General features: G+C 49.0%; 3 protein-coding genes and 1 long non-coding RNA gene across 4 annotated transcripts; 2 read left to right on the plus strand and 2 right to left on the minus strand.

Annotated features, from left to right (window-relative positions):
* Positions 1-362: 362 nt before the first annotated feature.
* On the plus strand, positions 363-1,716 carry LOC103642212 (NDR1/HIN1-like protein 2). The gene has a single exon (XM_008665528.3). It carries the CDS (start codon positions 422-424, stop codon positions 1,457-1,459), a length of 1,038 nt encoding a protein of 345 aa, XP_008663750.1. The 5' UTR covers positions 363-421; the 3' UTR covers positions 1,460-1,716.
* A 10,461-nt stretch (positions 1,717-12,177) lies between these two features.
* Positions 12,178-13,122, minus strand: LOC100280102 (uncharacterized). Its single transcript, NM_001153040.2, has one exon. It carries the CDS (start codon positions 13,045-13,047, stop codon positions 12,274-12,276), a length of 774 nt encoding a protein of 257 aa, NP_001146512.1. The 5' UTR covers positions 13,048-13,122; the 3' UTR covers positions 12,178-12,273.
* Positions 13,123-17,478: 4,356 nt separating this feature from the next.
* LOC100216955 (VAMP protein SEC22) lies at positions 17,479-18,461 on the minus strand. The gene has a single exon (NM_001143337.1). It carries the CDS (start codon positions 18,404-18,406, stop codon positions 17,741-17,743), a length of 666 nt encoding a protein of 221 aa, NP_001136809.1. The 5' UTR covers positions 18,407-18,461; the 3' UTR covers positions 17,479-17,740.
* Positions 18,462-18,678: 217 nt separating this feature from the next.
* Positions 18,679-19,912, plus strand: LOC103642213 (uncharacterized). The gene is made up of 2 exons (XR_560717.2): positions 18,679-19,490; positions 19,608-19,912. It is a non-coding gene; the product is annotated as an uncharacterized lncRNA (long non-coding RNA).

A 19,912-nucleotide genomic window follows, 5' to 3' on the forward strand; every position in this document is an offset into this window, starting at 1 on the left:
CATATCGAATGTTTAAACCTCCGTTCCGGGTATTAAATGTAGTCGGATTATAAAACTAATTTGTCAGCCGAAGATTAAAAGACGAGACGAATCTAGTCCAGTTAATTGGGTCTATATTTCATACTCCTATTTAAAAGTCAAACGCTTGATGTGACCTGTGCTAAGCTTTAGCAGGAGCAACCAAACACCCCCTAAGCATGTTCGGGCCGCGATGATCCGCCCATCCGTTTGGACACAGAGAGGGGCTATGGGACGTTGTGTATTTCTATCAACAAGGACACGCGAAAGACGTGACATCTGCAGTGGTTGCCGTTTTGTGAAGCACGCAGCAGAAGCAACCGGTCTCTGGTTCATATACTTTCGTACCGTGGATTGTCAGGCAGGGGTGCAGTCCGTCCGTCGTGAGCGTGTAGAGGTAGAGATGACCTGCAAATGGTCAAATCAATCAGGCCACCCACCCAAGGCGCAACGGGCCAACGGCTACAACTCCCCTACAAGTGTCCGGCGCCCCTTGGTCTGTCTCTGTCCACCACCACCACTAGTCCACGACGGCCGCCAGCCATTTCGCCGCGGCTTCCACTTCGTGTTCGTTCCCCCAATTGCGTCTCCTCCTTCCAACTCCACGCGCTTCAATCCCACAACCGCGTCGCCGTCCCGATCCCCTCCCCTCCCCTCCCTTTCTCTTCCATATAAAAAACCCTCACCAGGTGCATCAATTGAAACCCAATCCAGCCCCATCCGTCGATTGGAACCCAGATCCGCAGGCCGCAGCACAAGAGGGTGGGATCGGATCGGATCGGAGCAGAGGGGGACCGACCAGAATCCGCCGGCGACCACCATGGGCTCCGCGAGCCGTGCCGTCTCGTGCCTGTGCTGCCCCTGCAAGTGCCTGGCGTGCGGGCTCCTGAGCTGCCTGTGCAGCATCCTCGTCTCGCTCGCCGTCGTCCTCGGCGTCGTCGCCCTCATCCTCTACTTCATCTTCAAGCCGCACATGATCGCCGCCACCGTGGACTCGGCCTCGCTCTCCCAGTTCGCGCTGTCGGCGTCCTCCACGCTCTCCTACGACCTCAACGTCACCATGACGGTGCGCAACCCCAACACGCGGGTGGGGCTCTACTACGACGACGTCCAGGCGCTGGCCCTGTTCAGCGACCAGCGCTTCGGCTACGCCCCGCTCGACGCCTTCTACCAGGGCACCCAGGCGTCCACCCAGCTCAGCCCCGGGTTCCGCGGCACGCAGCTCCTCCAGGGCGACGTCACCGCCGCCGAGTTCAGGCAGGAGCAGTCCGCGGGCAACTTCGCCGTCGACGTCGACCTCAACGCCAAGCTCAGGGTGAAGGTCTGGGCGTTCAAGGTCCGCGGGCCCAAGGCTAAGGTCACCTGCAAGCTCTCCGTCCCCGCACCCGGCGCCGCCAACGCCTCGCCCTTCCAGCCCACCGTTTGCAAAGTCTGGTTCTGATTTTCCATGTTGTGGGATTTAGATTTACCTGGTAGGCATTCTACTAGTAGTAGTAGATAATGTTACCAGCTGATGCTGATGTCGATTATTGTTTTCTTTCGTTCATTCGTTGGTCGTCAGTCCCGCTCTGGATTTTGCTTTATGTATATATATACTGCTCTCCTTCATTCGTACCAGCACTCTGCTCTGCTGTATACACTTTTGTTTGCTCTCAGTTTTTATTACTACTGTAGACAAATTTACTAGTTGTCCCGGCTAATCTCGTGATTCTTTAGACTTGAGATGATTGCTTTGCTGAAATATTGATCGAATTGTTCGGTTGCAATCCTCGCTACGCTATGAATGAACGAAACATTTGTGGTGCTGGCTGTTGGAGCTTTTGTTTGGCGTGCTCAACCAAATCCACGGAGAAGTAGATATCGCACGCGGAAAGCTTGCGACCTTTTCTACCCCTGAAAACAGCACCGCACCAACTCCTTTTTCCTTCTGCCGTGTGCACCCCATGATTTTTTTCATTTTTTTCTAAGAAAAAATAGCTTATTTTTCTTTAAAAAATAAAAATCATTTAGAAAATTAGAGTTACCAAACTAGTTCTAATTGTATTATTTTCTCAACTCCTTTTCCTTCTGTCAAGTGCACTGTGTAATTGCATCTCTACCTTCGATCGATGCGCTTGGTAACAAAAGAACAATTGCCACTTCCGTTGATGGATTCAGTCCCAGCATGTTCTCAGCTTCACATGCTTCAACTGCAAGTCTTAAACCGAGTACGTGCCATCTGAAAGTTATTTCAATTTTTGGGAGCAAAGCTTTTTAGGTGCAGTGCAGCCGTGCAGGTGGCTCAAAAATAACAACTGCTCCTTCCTTCCTGCCTGGCAGAAAATATCTACCAGTAGTTGGTTGTCCTGCTCATGACTGAACGCCAAAAAAAAGAGAGAAGAGAAAATAATGCAGGGAAGGGAACCATGCCGAGCTCAAAACGACAAGACAATGGTGGATCGTGGACCCTGGTGGCTGCATGTTGCTCCACTGACCTCCAAGGACAAGGACACCGACTGGGCCACGTTCTTCATCCCATGCGAACCAGAGTGGAAAACCAATATGTTAGCAACCTCTATGGCTATACCTAGTTACAGCAGAATTTTGATACAATTTGAGATGAGATTGGAGTTCTAGTAGTAGAACAGGACCGAAGAACATAGACAGGCCAGAGGAGGAGGAAGAAGAACTAGGGAAAGAATAAGACGACTAGTGTATACCACGGCACTACCATGACTTCACCCTCCCATACCCCACCAGCAGACATGCGGTCTGTCACGGTCTCTATTGGTCATTCCGGTCTCGAGGCCCAAGCATGGTGGCCTTTCATCGGAGGCCCAAGCCCAACACAACTAGCTTCAGTTCGGTACACTTGGTAGCTCGACAACAGAGTAACAATTAGCAACAACGACATACACGTAGAAACGACAGTTGAGTTTAAGTGCACCCAGCCCCAGTAGTGTGTAGCTGGCGACAAGTCTTCCGAGCAGTGCAATGGATTTTTTATTGCCTCTCACTTACCAGTACAGTTGTAGTATCTGTTCATGTATGCACACACTCACACCAAAACGCACACCAACTCTCCCCTATCGTACACAAGTAGACCATGATTCCACTCTCCCCCAGGCCCGCGCACGCTCGCCAACACCCGTGTTGCCTCCCGCACCCTCCGCACGACACGCCCTAGCCAGCCTCTCGCTTCTCGCGTTTGCGCCGATTGGCTCTCGCAACGAACTACCTCCGCCCGCAAACCATGACCTCCACGCCAGTCGCAAGTCTTCACACCATCTGCAGCCTCCATGCCATGTCAGTTGTCACGTCCCACCCGCCCACTCCACAACATACTCCAGCCCACTTCTCCACCCGCACCAAAACGCACACCAACTCACCTTTATCGTACACAAGCAGACCATGACTCCACCCCCAGGCCCGCGCACGCTCGCCAACACCCGTGTCGTCTCCTGCACCCTCCGCACGACACGCCCCAGCCAGCCTCCCGCTTAGAGATGGCAATGGGTACCCGAAACCCGAAACCCGATGGGTTTTTACCCCATTAGGGTACGGGTTTGGGTCAATTTTCACACCCATGGGTTTGTTAATGGGCATAAATGTATACCCGACGGGTTCATGGGTACGGGTTTGTTCCTATAGTACCCAAACCCGTGAACCCGTGGGTTTTTTAAACCCGACCAAACCTAGTGCATATTGTCATTTTATTTTATAAACGAACAACAAACTTGTTATCTACCTATTTACTTCCTAATTTTTATCAAATAGTGAATGTATAAGTAGTTGGTGAGAGTGTTGCTTGCTTGCTATTATAGTTATTACTAGTGTTATATATGTGGTGGATGTATAACTTAGTGAAAGGTAACTTGATTATACAACTTATTATTTGTATTTAATTCTCTCTACTAATATTTTTATACCAAATCATGAACTCGTTATTCATTACATAAATTTTGGACTATGATCTCATTAATCATTGCGAAACTTATTGATTATAAAAAGAATAAGCATATTGGAGATAAAACCCGCGGGTAACCCATGGGTACCCGCTAACCCGATGGGTACGGGTTTGGGCAAAATTTCAAACCCGTCATGGGTACGGGTTTTTTAATGGGCGTAAATATTTTTCACGGGTACGGGTTTGGGATAGCAAAACCCGACGGGTTTGTACCCGTTGCCATCTCTACTCCCGCTTCTCGCGTTCGCGCCGATTGGCTCTCACAACGAAGTTCCTCTGCCAGCAAACCATGACCTCCACGCCAGTCGCCAGTCTTCACGCCATCTGCAACCTCCATGCCATGTCAGTCGTCGCGTCCCACTCGCCCACTCCACAACAGACTCCCGCCCGCTTCTTCACCCACAAGAAGGAGGGCGCTCGCCTAGATAAGGTTGCATCGACTTCTCCTGTAGCTGCCACTGCCTGCCGAATGGCGATTGGTTCCAATAATTGGTGGGAGCTTTCCTCACTAACCTAACCGACCAACAACTCACGATCGAGTATTCGAGTGTCATCCCGCCAGACGCTCGTCCACAAGCTCGATGACGCCTAGATGAAGCTGACGCTGAGGTTTCGCCTCGCCGCCACCCCGCAACGCTGGCATCGGCCTCAGGTCCAGATTTGGACCCGCAACAGTAGGAGCAGCCACCGTCGTTCCCGACCATGAGGCACCATCACTGGCGATGGCGTCGTTGACCAGCGGCGAGTCTCCTCGTGACGTTTAGATGAGGTTGATGCCGAGGTTCCACCTTACCACCCAAGTGATGTTTGTTATTTCGTATATACATTTCATACTAATTTTTTACTCCCGTGACAACGCACGGGCAAGAACCTAATACTCTTTGATGCCTCATCCTATTCTAGTTGATATCCCTTTTGTACCGTTCAATGAGAGACGTGGGCTTGGGCTGAAATTCGTTCATGGGCCGGGACGATAGCTGACTCAATACAGGAGGCAGTAGGGCAACTTTGGGAGGCCTCGCTGCGGCTGGTCTGGTCTGCTCCGAGGCTGACGAAGCTGGGGGCGGAAATTTGACGTTGGTTCGTTCAGGCAAGCCTGAAAGCACACGACTGCGGAAATAAGAAAGCGAGCTTCAAAACAAGCTACCCGTTTCAACATAGATTTATTAGGGTGCGAGAGAAGCCAACGTGTTTTTTTCTTTTCGGTGAAGCTCGGTCCGTCAGATACGGTTAGAAAATGGGTCGGATCTTCTAAGCCCGCAGGCTTGATTCCCTGTCGAGACCGGCCCGTGGGCCGGGCCTAAACGGGCTGGACCGACCCGTTTAGTACGAAAAAACAGGCCTAAAAGCGGGCTAAGCGGGCTGGTAAGCACGTTTTAGTGCAAAAAAGCGGGCTTAACGGACTTAGAGGTAAACAAGCCGTGTCGGGCTAGCCCACCGTGCCTAGTTTCTTGTCCGAGTCCGACTCGCTTATTCGTGTCGGGCCGGCTCGGGCCTGCATAGAATCGGGCCGTACCAGGCTCGGACCGGATCAAAACAACGGGCTTCGTGTCGGGCTCGCGGGCCTCGTGCTTATTGGCCATCTATAGCTGTGTGCATAATGTATGCCCCTTGTTTTTCACATATTGTTCCACCCACCCCCTATCTTTCCCCTGATTATCTGTCTCAGGCGTGCAGTAAAGAATGTTTGAAATTTGCTGATGATTCCCTCCGTCTATATGCTTTCAGTTTTGTGGTTTTAAACTATCTACTAGGTAAATACCCGTGCGTTGCTACGGGAGAAATAGTGTAACAATATCATGTATGACCATGTGTTGTGTTGTTAATCAAAATTAAGTTGTCTCTAGAAGACCTTTTTGAAAACTGCAAGAACACATATGATCTTTCACCATCAGATACAAAATTGAGAACGTGAGCCACAACAGAAGCATCAGGGAATAAAGGACATTAATTAATAACATTATATACAATGGTTAACAACACGTTTGTCAAGCAAGCGCCAAGAGATACCACTCTTCTAGTTGGCGCATCCGCTCTCCGCTCGCCTACGAGTTGGATTGGTTAGAAGTCGGCTTCAGGTTCACGTCCACCATGTCCTCATGCTTCGCCGAGAGCGTCTCCATTCCTGATAGGGCTAAGGCGATCCTGCGGAACAACAATTGCACCTACCTAAAAGATGAGAAAGAAACAATGAGGCGCAGCCGGGCACATCAAGAAGTCTAAGTGTCTATATCATTTCCTCATTGGAGACAAGACACAAATAATAATCGAGCAAATTTTCGTATTCCATACCAAATGCCTCCTTGAGGGAAGCATTCTGCGAAAGTAGTTGTCCATACCCCTTTCTGATCCATTCAAGATCAGACCTAAGAGAAGAGTTAGTACATACTCTTACATGAAAACGAACAATACATATATTATTATCAATCTCGATGTGTGCTGCTATGGTTTTTCTTTGTTTATATGCAAAGGGAACATTGCTCAATCCAAAGCCGAAGAAATGTAGAAAGGCGCGATTTTATTTTTGGATCAGTGAAATAATCGGTCCTAATAGTAGCACTGAAATAACCTCTAAAAGTCTGATGCCTTACCCATGTTAGCCCAAATAGGCCTCAGTCTTGACATAATCTAACCATAAACCCATAGAAAATTAGATTAGACATCAATGCAACAGGAATCAAAATGTGTTCTTTAAGCATAAGATAACGTACATAATGACAACAAAGTATCTATACAACAACAAAAACAAGGCATAAATTGGAAGCCAACAGAAAGCAAAAACAATAGGTCGCCATCATAGAAAAGATCTTGAAATGAAAGAAAACAACATAGCATAAGCTAAAATGATCTACAAACAAAATGGCTTCTACTACCCCAAAGATGTCATCTTAAATAAAAAACAAAGAGGGTGGGGAGTACACCGCTAGTATGCATACTGGTCCTTATCATTATTCAAGGGTAGCCTTTTCAGCTGGGCACTTCGATCTATGAGTTCATTTCTAAATCTGTGTCAACCAAAAAGAAAAGGCAAAAAACGATCATCCACAACAAGTAGTGTCGCACCAATGACCCACTATATTCCATGGCCAAATTACTCTGTTTGACTGAACAAAGAAAATGCATCAACTCCCAAAGACCCAACATTCCATTTGATTGTGGCTTGTGCTTGTTCATATCCAATCCAACCATTTCAGACGGTCAAAGAGGCGCTTGTTCTGTTGTTCTGTTGTTCATCTCTTTTGTAGAACAACTTTTAGCATTTTACCAGTACCCCCTGTAGTTGAGAAAAGACAAAAAAGAACGATTAGAAAATAATGCACAGTAGCACAAATCAAACATGAAACAAGTGCACCTGAACATTATTCCATATATGATATATCATCATGTTTCCAGTAAGATGGCCATAACCATCATGTGATAATTTCTCTATTTTGTTACTGTTTCAAGGTTTCTGGAGTCACTGCCTCTCAAGCAGATGAGTCTTCTAAGAAGATGTTATCAAGCTCTACCACGTCTCCATCTACCTCCTTTCTATAAGTTCTATTGACATCCATAGGAATCGACTTCTTCAAATCTGATCATTCATCAATATTTTCTAGACTCTCAGATTCATTTGCCTATAAATCATTCTGGACTTCCTCGATATTTGCAGTTTCACAATTTGAACATACATAATTGGTAGAATGGCTTAACTTTTCCTTCAGCTTCCATGCTTGGAATTCTTTTTTGCGGCTGTAAAGTGTGGGAAAGAATCATAAGATAGATTAGTGTAAACTAACAACTAATTAAAACTTACAAAAAAAACTATCAGAGCCAAAAGTTGTAGGCCTCTTTGAGACTTGAACAATATACTTTTACTCCCTGGATGATTCAACTGTTTAAATGCAAGGCCAGTAATACAAAAGAAGATATGTAAAATTATCATTCTTACTTATAGATGATCAATGCTCAAATTTTTCTTATCTGTGGGTCTAGTAAACCCTGATGAAGCACCTGAGCCCCTTGTTTCAGGCACAACGTCCTCTGAATGCATATTAGCCAAGGAAGCTTCACTTGTAATACAGGGAGCAGCGCCAACATTTGTAATCACTGCAGAAACTACAATAGGTCCATCATTCATATCTTCAACGTTATCAATATCAATACCAGGAATCATTTTAGTGTCCTGGTTGCTGTTCTTCACATCTGCCTCTATTAACTGCAGAAAACCATATTTGAAGGTAAAATGAAATCTAGAAAACCAAATAGAATTCCCATAGTAAAGCGGAACATGTTAAATTAAAATCAGATAACAAACCTCTTCCAGTTTTTTGTTCTTCAACTACTCCATTGTACTTTCAAAAGCACCAGAAGCTGGTATGGCATCCCTTATATTGTTAATAACATGTTTGATATTTCGTTCCAGAAATGAATTTCTTGTTTTAACCATTCTTTTCAACTTCCCACTTATCACATGCATCCCCTTCGCTATAAATAAAAAATTCAAGGGTAAAATTATTATCTCAGAGAATCTGAAGCACTGATGGTAGTCCTAGACTTTCTAGGATAGCTTCACGTCACTTTTTATCCAAACAAGAATAATGGGGATTACTTTCATCAGGTTTTGATACAAGGCGTATATATTATGGAACATAGAACATACTATTAGAAGCAAGGAGAAGTGCCAAATAGTTGGAACATTGTTGAGACTAAATTGACTAATAATGCAATTGTCCTAAATAAATACCTTGGCGGATCAGCACAAAACATGAATAAAATATAGAAATTATTATGCTTCAGATTGTCATACCAGAACATAGCAAAACCGGGACAATTTCTCTTTGGTGTTTTTTAGGGGCTACACATCACAGCTGACAAATTATATGCTCCAATGCATAGTAAAGGTTTAACTGGAACATATGAATAAAATCGAAAGCAGCATTACTACTATGCTACGACAAGCCAGAAGGTCTGGCCTCAGTACAAACTCTCGGAGGCTCTAAACACTGCACTGGTAGGCTTTGTTTTTGCATTTTTTCAGATAGAGTATCTCAGTGCCAACTCTCACGGCAGGCATACTGCTGCAGAGGGCGGGCGATGTAGTCTATAGAGGGGCGGGTGGGCTCCTGATGCCGTAGCGCGGGGAGTGGCGTGCCACCCACCGTCACGCGCGGCCTTCCAGATCCCATCTCTGCCACCAATTTAGAAATGGACGCCCCAGATGGGGGTTAAAGCTTGAAGAACGTACACCGCAGAAGAAGACGAGGCGAGGCGTCTTTCTCCCTGACACTCCTCGATTTAGATGAAGACATGGTCGCACTGGGTTGGGTTCATTTTGACTGTCGCCTGACATACATATATTTAGCAACACAAAAAATGTGTCCTCCTGTATGTCAGCATCATTATCTTTAGGCGACTGCTGCTCGACGGCATCAGACATGCCGACAGCGGTGGCCACATTAGCTGGTGGTTGTCGCTCCCCATGCTCATATGTGGATATGCTATTATTTTTCTAGGTATGATTTATCCATTGTTCATGTAGTAATTGCCTTAGTAATTACTGCAAAGTAGCAATGGGAAAAGCTTACGAAGGGGTAGCTAGTGTTTTTTCATATTCTTTTAATAACCAAGTCATGCCTCCCCTTGTCGGATCCTATATAGGTTGTCTTCTAAAGCTTTTCCCATACTATCATGTATAGAATGTTATATTCAGTGTGTGTCTGCCAATAGAAAATCCGTCCAGAATTCCTTGATTTGCTATGGGTTCTAGAAAACAAAGTACCTTTGTAGCAAGGAGTCCTACCAAGCGACTCTACTCCTCGTTCTTTCTCTTGGACAGCTTCATGAAGTTGGTATTTGTCAAGAACCTGCACAAGAACATAAAGTAACCACTTTAAGTGATTGCTTTAAAGTTTGAGCTGCTAAAGTGATACAATGGGGCCAGAAACAACATAAATAGTTGTGACGAGCAGCACCCGTGGCTTGATGTCGTTGAGGAAGGGCGGCGTCTCCAGGTGGCGGCGGTGCCAGGCGGCGCCCTGCTCGTCCCAGTCGAAGATCTTGGGGCCCAGCGTGTAGGGCGGGTCCCTGAGCGACCTCGGCGGCGGGTCGGGGTCGTCGTCGCAGCGGGCGGAGGAGGACGAGGACGATGTGGTGGTGGTGGAGGCCCTGGACCTGGCGTCGTGGTGCTCGGCCAGCGCCCGGTGCGGGTGGGACATCCCACGAATTGCGGCCAGGGAACACATCTCAGCGAACACATCCCACGAATGGTGCCTTCTCTCCCCCCCTCTCTCTCATGATAGGGTAGCCAGCGGATTAGAGTGTAGTGGCGCCGCCATGCTCCTCCTCTGCCTCATGCTTGCTGGTGGTCAGGTGCCCTCGGCGTCAGTCTAGATCTCGTGCGGGCGCGGGCCGCCACACGGGGAGAAGAATGGGACGCCGGCAGGCGGGGGGGGGGGGAGGGTGGGAAGGGGACGACGGGCCACCACGCGAGGTGAGAGAAGAGGTGTGTGAGTCGGTTAGGGTTTACCACGCGAGGGGGAGCGCTCATCCGCACAGCAGTGAAGGAGCTCCTCCCCGTCTCCGCTGCAGGCCACGCCCAGTCTGCCACCGCCCGGATCCTTCACCAACCGGTCGATCTGCATATCTCCTTGCTTGATCTATGGATCCGCCACGAGATTCAGAAGAGGCGGGATGGGATTTCCGGTGGGGGTGGGCAGCGGAGGCTAGCGTGAGGGGGCAGGGGCTGCAAGGGAGGGGGAGGGGACGCACGGGCAGGGGGGCGGAGGGGATGAGCGTGGGGAGGCGGGGGTGACGCGGCGGCGGACGCGAGCTGGGGCAGAGCATCGCGACAACGAAAGAAGGGGAGATGCGGGACGGGGCGAGGATCGCGGGAGCGGGGGCACGGCCGCACGGTGGACGCCCTCTTTAGAGACTTATGGAGTAGTAGAGATAACGAGAAGGTATGAAGTGATCAAAAAGTTGGTAGAGATTAAAAAAACTGAATTTTGAAGATAAGGAAGTAAAACCGGATGTCCACAATAGTTGAGAGAGAGAGACAGATAAACTAGATTTGTTTTCCCTAGATAACAACGTTGATGGACAGCGACTGCTCAAAGTTCAGAAGGGCCCAGGCCCATGCAACGATTCCTTTCCAATCGCTGGCCCCTCCTCCAGCCCAATCAAAATAAAATTTTAAAAAGAGAGAGAGAAGAAGAAGTTGTACTAGTATTCAGATTTGAGATAGAAAGGCGAATCAGAAGCAGTGTTGAAATTGTCAGACAAATAGCGGAAATCTGAATCTCTGACTCCTCTTGGGCAGCGCCACCTGGCCGGGAAAACCCAAGGCATTGGCAGTCAGAGAGCAGAGCATGCATGCACTACTGACTGACTGACTGCTCTACGTACTCGCAGCATTCGTACAGGAAACGACCACTCATTATTGAAACATGTGTTGTCAGTACGTGAAGGACTCAAAACCAGCTTGGCAGCGTCAGGAAATGATGGTCATCACTCAGCAGTACCGCCCCAGCCCTGCCTGCATCTGCCACCCAGACGGTTTAAAAAGATCGACCAAAAATATGCTCAATAGTCACATAATAAGCATTGTTAAAGGGATCTTAACGTCAAGTAAAACTAGGGAATGAGATATTGTAATCTCAAGAAGAAAACTATTTTGGTTTCATCGAACTCTTGATATATAGTCAGATATATACAATCTTAATATTAAACTGAGGAGGTATTAGAAATATGAGTTATAATAGGCTAGGAGTTATACCACTGACATAAATACTTTTTGTTTTGTAACAAATTAATCCTATCTGTTTTCTGTTTGAATTCTTAGGGAGGGTCGTATAATGTTAGAAATCTATTGTACGCCACGCTAAGTTTAGACACCAATACTTATCCATTTAGGGCATGTTTGGTTCTCTGCCTAACTTGTCACACTTTGCCTAACTTTTCTGTCTAAGGTTAGAGGCATGTTTGGTTTTCTGACTAACTTGCCACACTTTGACTAACTTTTCTGTCTAAGGCTAGTTCTTCAATTTGAACGACTAACCTTAGACAAAGTATGGCGTAGTTAGCCACGAACTAAATAGGCCATAATTTGAACGATTAACCTTAGTTAAAGTGTGGTGTAGTTAGCCACGAATCAAATAGGCCCTTAGTAACTTCGAATTTCTTCCCGTGATAAGGACGGCCAACCGACCAGCCAGGCAGTGAGTACACACATTGACAGGGATGGCCACGAGTGCAACCTACACCTCTTTTGAAGTTTACACACAAAATGAAATCAGTCGCACACATGCATTCGCCTGCTCTGTCTGCGTTCAGTGGTGTTCGCCCGTCCTGACAGACAGCTGAAGATGACGGCGGCTCTGCTTCAACTTGAAGCTGGAGGAGCAGACGGCGGGACTGGGACCAGAGGAGGAGGCGAGCGCCACGAGCAGGTCCACGAAGGCGCCGACGATGAGGCCGTGCGTCTTCTCGCCGTTGGCCCTCAGGTACCACCCGAGCATCTTCTCCAGCCAGACCCAGTCGTCGGCGCCGTGGCTCAGAACCATCTCCTCCATGGACCGCCGGAAGTCGCCGTACGGGTCAGCGGACTCGATGGACAGCGCCGTGGCACCGTCGAACGCCGCCGCCTTCTTTTTCGTCTTCTTCATGATGGAGCTCGTGGACTCGGGCTCGAACAGGATCCGCCGGGTAGTGGAGGAGCGGAGGCCGTGGATGATCGCCTCGTCCTCGTTGGAAAGGGTAAGGCTCTGGGTCGCGGCTGAGTAGCAATCAGCGTCGGCGGCCGAGTAGTCGTCGTGGACGTAGGCCGGGTTCATGCTCGTCTTGTAGTTGTTGTTGTAATTGTACGGCCCCTCCTCCTGCTCCTCTCGCTTGCTGCTGCTGGTGTCGTGGCGCATGGACACGATCTCCGGGCTGGTGTCGCCGCGGAAGGAGCGCGTCCTCGCCTGCGTGCAAGACGGCCACTGCCACGACACCGCCGAGCTGAAGGAGGCGGCGGACGTGGACGACGTGGAGGAAAGGCGCTGGCTTCCCTCGCTGCTGGCGTTGAAGAAGAAGAGGGAGGCCAGCGCGAGCTTCCTGACCATGGCTTCCCTCGCTGCTGCTGCGCACGAGAGATGGGCGCAACCGCAATGTGAGGAAGCTGACCCTTGGAGCCTGAAGACGAGGTGGCAGCGGCACCCAGGCCAGGGGCAGGGAGCGAGGCGTTTTAAAGGCTGGAGGTGGGCGGGCGCGCGGGTAGGGACGGGGGAAGGAGGAGAAGAAGATGGTACGTTGCGACATTGGTGGTTATACAACGGTTTAGTTTACACCAACGAAATCAGTACAAGTTACTAAAAGTTACACATCCATTAAGAAAATGATCAGCGTTAACATTTCAACACTGAGAGCATCTTTAAAATTTTGATGTCAGTACCCAGTAGGGGATGGATGATGAGTTACCATCGTTCATTGGAGGGACTAGCATGCATGACTGCGATGCCGTGTAGCTAGGTGGTGGCCGGGGCATTATTCTTATGATATATTTTTTATTTCCTTTGTATATCTCCATTCATAGCAACTGCCTCTTGCTACGCCATGCTGAGTGCTGTAGTGAGCTCAGTTGCTCTGTACCATGCACCAACAGTACATGGCGACGTGGTTTCCTGCAGGACACACTGCAAGTATTATTGCATTGGCAGCCTGAGGATCACACACATTATTGTTCTCCAGAAACCCTCGCGAAATTAAAGCTGGCTGGAAGCAAACGGGATGCAAGGCTCCTCAGCAGCTCCATGATTGTGCACGGACAGTAGGGGTGGTTGCGGCTGTCTGAGAAAGACGGATGCTTTGCTTGCTCATACAGTGTAAGGGTACTTGAAAGAACTCTACTGTTCGTGTGTACGTACCTTTCTCTCTCCGTCTCTGTTCGCGGGTAGAATTGATCTGAAGGAGATGTCTCAACGAGCTGCGACCTATGTAGTGGCTGGCTGGCTGGTCTAACCAGGTCAAGATGCGTTTCTTCCTTCTCTTCGCCCTGCCAGCGTACTGGCCAGATTTACTTCACAGATATATAAGTATTTTGACAGACACAGTCACAGACCCCACTTCAGTTTATCATCATATCTTGACAAACAAAAGCAATTTGCTAGTAGGAGTAGGATCGGACCCTCACTAGTCACTAGCTAGTGTCCTTCAGTTGGATGACGATGGACCCATCCAGGTACCTGCATGCTGAGTTTCTAATCTCTCCAACATCCTGATGCGGAGGGGAAAGAAGACAAGTGTTGTAACCTATGCTAGCTACTAGCTGCTAAACCTGTAACTATATACTATCCCCAAGTATTATTTATTATTCCTGAATTAATGCATGGCAAGACCTACTAGAAGCTAGCAAAGATGTGCATGAGATGGGGAATAAATAAACGATGCATGTTTCGGTTCTTCTTTTGCTACTATAGTGGCGACCACTCGTTGAAGAAAAGGGAACCGCCTGGTTGCTTGCCATTTCCTCTAGGCCAGGAGCACTCTTCTTCTGTCTATCAGTACTGGCGGAAGAGAAGTACGTACTAGGCAAGTAGTTTCCTTGAAAACTAGACAAGCTAGCAGTGGCGACGGAAAATCTTCTTCTCCAGGATCATCAGGATCTTACACAGAACAGAAGAGAATAGCTGAAATAATTGGCACAGGGCTTGCATAGTTGCATGACAAACTGCATTGCGTTGTCCTGAATGCGACGTACATACCTCCATGCCTCAGCATGCATGGCCACCATTTTATTTTATTTTATCAGATTGGTGGGTAACTACTAGGTTACTGCCGGACATCAGCAAAGCACTGTGTGGCCGGTGGCAAGACTGATGCAAAGCCACCCCACCATTGCTTAGCTGTGGGTGCTGCAGAGGACAAAGCCCCAGACGACTGTAGATGAAAGCCTGTACGCTGCACTGTTTGCAACAGTATCAATGACAGTTAGATCATGCATAAAAAGAGAGAAATCACACACATCTTGTTTCGTTTACCTTTACATATTTTTTTTTGTAGCTAAGGACTAGGCCAGGGAGCACGCCGCAGAGATGGTCTGATCTGATGATGCCACGCGCACCAGCTTTGCACCGCGTGATCAACATGCTGGATCCTGCATATGCTTTCACGTTCCCTGCTGATGATGTTGTTTGCTTTATTACGCCGAGTATAAATTAATTTGAGAGAAATTCTTGAATAATCCCCTGTCTGGCAGTTTGTCAGATCACACACAGGGTGGTTTACCTCAACAGTCTCAGCTTTCCGACGGTCCAATTCAGTCTTGAACTGTTTCATTGTTGCTCTTAGTCTGGTTGCAGCTGCTGGAACAACGACTCCGTACTTTTTCCCTGCTTAAAAAAACAATGAATGGTAAAGATTGTTTCACAGATAACTTTAGTTTGCCATTGGATCGCCAGGCTGCACAGGTTGGCAAGGACCAACAAGGATCCCAAAAGGCACTCCTCCCTTTTGCATTGGCAGATACCAATGATTTGGAGTGCAAAAAATAATCACGTTTTGATAAAAACTTGCTGGAAAATGAAGATGCAATGATACGACTACAAGACATGTCTGATGTGCCCAACTATTCCTTGGCTGCATGGAGAGGGCAGCTGCGGGCTGCGGCTCTCAATGAATCTCGGATCAAAATGGGCTTTTGTTCTTTTGCTGGGCTGTGGGCCGCCGTTCATTTAAATTCCAATACGTGGGAGTGGGAGGGCTGTGGATATTGGCAGATCAGACATGCCTAGGCTTCGGTACAGGTACCCTGTGAATTAACAAAAAAATAATTAAGATAACATAACACACAGTTATGAATATGAATAAACTGGAAGTTTACAACAACTTAAATCTGGTCCAGTACATACTATATAGACAATATATAATCCATACAAATCATCCTAAGTTTTACAATAGTGTTGTATGAAGCATTTGTTCTTGATATTTAATTGGACGGGAAAAGGGTTTTTTTTAAAAACGTTTTAGACATGTGAAGCGTGTCTCCATTGATAGGATAATAAGGCTGCACCAAGAGAAGCGATGGCAGCCAACTGCCAACATTTATCTATGGTTGCATGTGCGATCGGCGAATCTTCTAACTTGTCTGCTCTGCAGTCTGCACCCCTCCCCTCCCCTAGCTTGGAGTGGAGATGCATGATCATTATATATTCTTGATTGATGGAAATGGAAGGTTCGTCCATCCATCCATGATCCATCTATGCGAGTAGCGAGAGTACACATCGCTTCTCTCTATGTTCCTCCCTCTAAACTTTTTTTTCCTTCCTAAAATCGATTTCTAAAGTTTGTTTTAAGTTAAACAAAATTAAACATGACCGATTTTTTAAAAGAAAAGTCTATGACATTAAATTAGTATTATTCAGTTCACTGTATTATAGTTTCCATTACGCTTTAACCTAAGATCGTGGAGACAGGCAAGATAGGAAAGTCCTCAGGCGTCCTCTCTTATCACTTCAATTTTAAGAGATAACATTAGGATAGTCATGTTGTAACTCCTGACCCTAAACTAAACAATCTTATTTAATGGAGTGTTCTATTTTATCTTGTTCCATCATTACAACCAAACGCACTCTAATGTATTTATTAGGCGCAGAGGGAGCAGTACATAAGGAAAACGATAGCTCTCCATTCTTGGCCTCTTGGGAAACCAGCAAGGAAGCTACGATCCAAAATCACTTTGGACGCGCTGCACTGCACCTTCCCCTGCTTTAGCATCTTAGCAACTACTAACGCAAAGGTTGGCTGGGACCTTATTTCTGTTCCATTATCTAAAAAAAAACTAACGCAAAGGTTTCCGCTTCAGTTCCTGCTCTCCTACCCTACCCTACCCTACTCTTTTTTTTAAGCATCTTTCTTGTGTTGTGACTAGTGCGCATGTAGTAGCTTGAGTTCAGGTCATGACTGCATCGATGGTTTCAGCGGGGCTCTTCTCTTCTCTCAGAATTAAAATCCATCATCATATGGCAGAGTGCGCAAGAGCGGCGCGCAGCTGGTCTGAAAAATAAAGCGCCCCCAGCTGCAGTTGGTGTGTGCAGCAAGTAAAACCACAACCGACCTGAAAGCCACTTTGTAGTGTACCTTCCTTTGCCATGATCGATGCTACCAAGCTGCAGGTGCACAGGTGTTTAATTTGGAGCAGTGCCATGCCATCTTAGTGCTTAATTGGCGAGGGGCGACAAGCCAACGGTTGAGCTGATGACGACGTGCACGAATTCTTGGCGTCGTAAGCGGCAGCGGCAGCATCACCATCGCCATGTGCGAGTGACGTGCCCGGGTTCCCCGGCATGCCATGCTAGTTGATTGGCCATCCAATTCAATCCAACAGCTCATCCTCGCCCGCCCGCCACATGCTCATGAGAAGAGCACGCTGGGGCTGGGCTGCGACTGCGATCCAAGAGAAAGGTCCAACATTTCCGCCACAAGCAAAGCCGGGGAAGACGACTCTAGCTAGTTTGCTTACGCTGCTTCAGTTTCTTTCAATCGTCCACAGCGGGGACAAAAAAAAAGATAGCCTTTTTCATTTCCTTTCCTTTGCTTTGCTTTTACACGAATCGATCGATCGAAAAGCTAGCTGATATAGTAGTGATATCAATCAATCAACCAACCAACCAACCAACCAACCGGACGAAAAGTCGGCAGTCGCAGAAAGAAGCTAGCTAGTGCGTGAGTGATGAACACCGACGAAGGAAGCATCGTCCTTTGATTCGATCGACGAATTGGCAAACACAGCTAGCTGGTACAGAGAGAGAGAGAGCACTGCTAGACGTCTACGGCGCATGCCGCTGCCTGCTGGAAGCGGAAGTATCCGGTGCCGCCGCCGGTGTTGGCGCCGTAGCTGCCCCTGCCGTCGTTGACGGTGAGCAGCGCGGGGCAGTTGACGCGGAGGTGGTAGTGACCCGAGATCCAGCTGGTACCGACCTTCCAGCGGACCCAGCCGTCGACGCGGACGTCGACGAGCACGTAGCCCGCCGTCTCGTCCTGCGCCAGCGCCACGGCCAGCTGCGGCGGGAGCTGCACGCCGCCTTCCGGGGCGCGCAGGAACGGGGACCACACGGACGCGTCCCGGGGCCCCTGGTACTGCACGGGCAGCCGCGTCGGCACCGTGATCGCCACGCCCTTGTACTCCGCGTACGCGTCCGCCTGGTCGTAGTACACGCCCACGCGCTCGTTCGGGTTGCGCGCCGCCACCGTCGCCTGCATCGTCGTGAACAGGTACGTGGACGCCGGCGGCGTCACGTTCAGGCACAGCACCGACAGGTCCTGCAGGTAGAACCGGGGCTTGTGGGGGCGCAGCACCAGCCACACGACGAGCACGATGAAGAGGACCAGGAGGATCAGAGCCACGACCGCCGCGCAGCACCGCCGGTACAGCCGCTCCCGCTCGCACTCGCAGCCCTTGTGCCCGCCGCAGTCCTTGACCGCCATGAAAATTGTGATCGATGGTCCGATGGATGGAAAGGAAAGAGGAGGTTGTTTGCTGTGGTCAGGGCAGAGTCTCCCCCTCCCACTCCCACCGCGTGTGCGTATATATGCAATGCAATGCAACCACCTGACGCGGGATATAGATGTCCAAAAGGTGCGGGCTGCCCGTTTGGCCCGCAGCCCGGCACGGTTTTGGCCCGGCCCACGCACGGCACGACCCGATCCGCGTGCCGGGCTTGGGCGCCATATGCAGCCCGCGTGCTCTGGCCCGGCCCGGCACGGAAAGCAGGCCGGCCCGTTAGCAGCCCGCGCCCCATCCTAGGATACCTAACCCGCGCCCCCACTCGCCCAGGCCGCCGCCCTCATTTCGACCGCCCCGTCTCCCAAGTTCCACTCCTCCCCGCCCCGGTTGTGCTTGGCGATTTTCGTGCTCCCGCTCCCGGCGGCTCAGCCCGTGCCTCGCCGTCGCCTTGCTGCCTCCTCCGGTCCTCCCACCGTCGACGGCCGACGGCTCGCCACCTCCGACGTCTCTCGTGCTCCCTGACTCCCTCTCCTCCCTCCCTACGTCTCCCTGTTCCTAACCCTAACCCTAATCCCATTCGGATCTGGTGATTGGTGATACCCTAACCCTCAATCCCATTCGGATCTGGTGATTGTTGATGCTCGTTCATCGTTGGTGCTCCTCGCTGGTCGGCTGGTGCTCCTCACCTCATCGGATCAAGTTGTAGCTTCACAGCTGGACGACTAGTGCTCCGTGCGGTGCCGGTGCGGGTGCGTGATTCCCTTCCTGATTCTTCTCTGTCTCCGGTCCGGTGGTCTGCTGCTCTGCGCCTTGTATGGTCACTGGCTCACTCCTCACTGCCTCACTGGTGCAGTAGTGCCCCTGCTGGCTGCTTGGACATCTATAATTTTGTTCTGTTTTCATTTTCCTCCCATTCTCGTCCTCCTTCTAACCTGTCCGGTTGCCTGACTTTCTCTGGTGCTCGGCTGGTCCTTGCTTGCTGTTGCTGGTCGATCTGCGCCTCTGCTCGGCTGCTCCTCGGACATTGGCTCCGTTCCGTCGTCTCTGGTGCTCCGGCTTCGAAAGGTATGTTTAATTTTAGCATTTAATTCTTGTAATTGTGTGGATAGTTGCTTTGAACCTTGTCACTGGCTCACTGACTCACTCCTCACTGCCTCCATTTTGTTGCTTTGAACCTTGTAGCCGTTGAGGTAGCCGGAGCCGACTGTACGTTGTAGCTCATGGACCTTGACGCGGCAGCGGAAGCAGAGGAGGAGGAGCGCATACTCGAGGACTTTAATGAGGCTGAGGATGCTAGGTTCTTCATTAATGAGGCGGCCATTGCACTAACAGCTCCAAATAGTCATTTCATATCTGTGTTTGTGTAATATCCTGTGAACCAGCTGTTATTTGTTGTGTGATTAATTCTGTGTGAATCCTGTGATTAATTCTGTGTGAAACATGTGATTAATTCTGTGTGAATCATTCTGTGTGAATCATGTGGTTAA

The sequence above is a fragment of the Zea mays genome, chromosome 10 (assembly GCF_902167145.1).
Source record: "Zea mays cultivar B73 chromosome 10, Zm-B73-REFERENCE-NAM-5.0, whole genome shotgun sequence".
NCBI classification, from domain to species: domain Eukaryota; kingdom Viridiplantae; phylum Streptophyta; class Magnoliopsida; order Poales; family Poaceae; genus Zea; species Zea mays.

Bases quoted from the DNA above. Each gene is read 5' to 3' on its own strand.
- LOC100280102 (NM_001153040.2), bottom strand. From the start codon at position 13,047: ATGGTCAGGAAGCTCGCGCTGGCCTCCCTCTTCTTCTTCAACGCCAGC.
- LOC100216955 (NM_001143337.1), bottom strand. From the start codon at position 18,406: ATGGCGGTCAAGGACTGCGGCGGGCACAAGGGCTGCGAGTGCGAGCGG.
- LOC103642212 (XM_008665528.3), top strand. From the start codon at position 422: ATGACCTGCAAATGGTCAAATCAATCAGGCCACCCACCCAAGGCGCAA.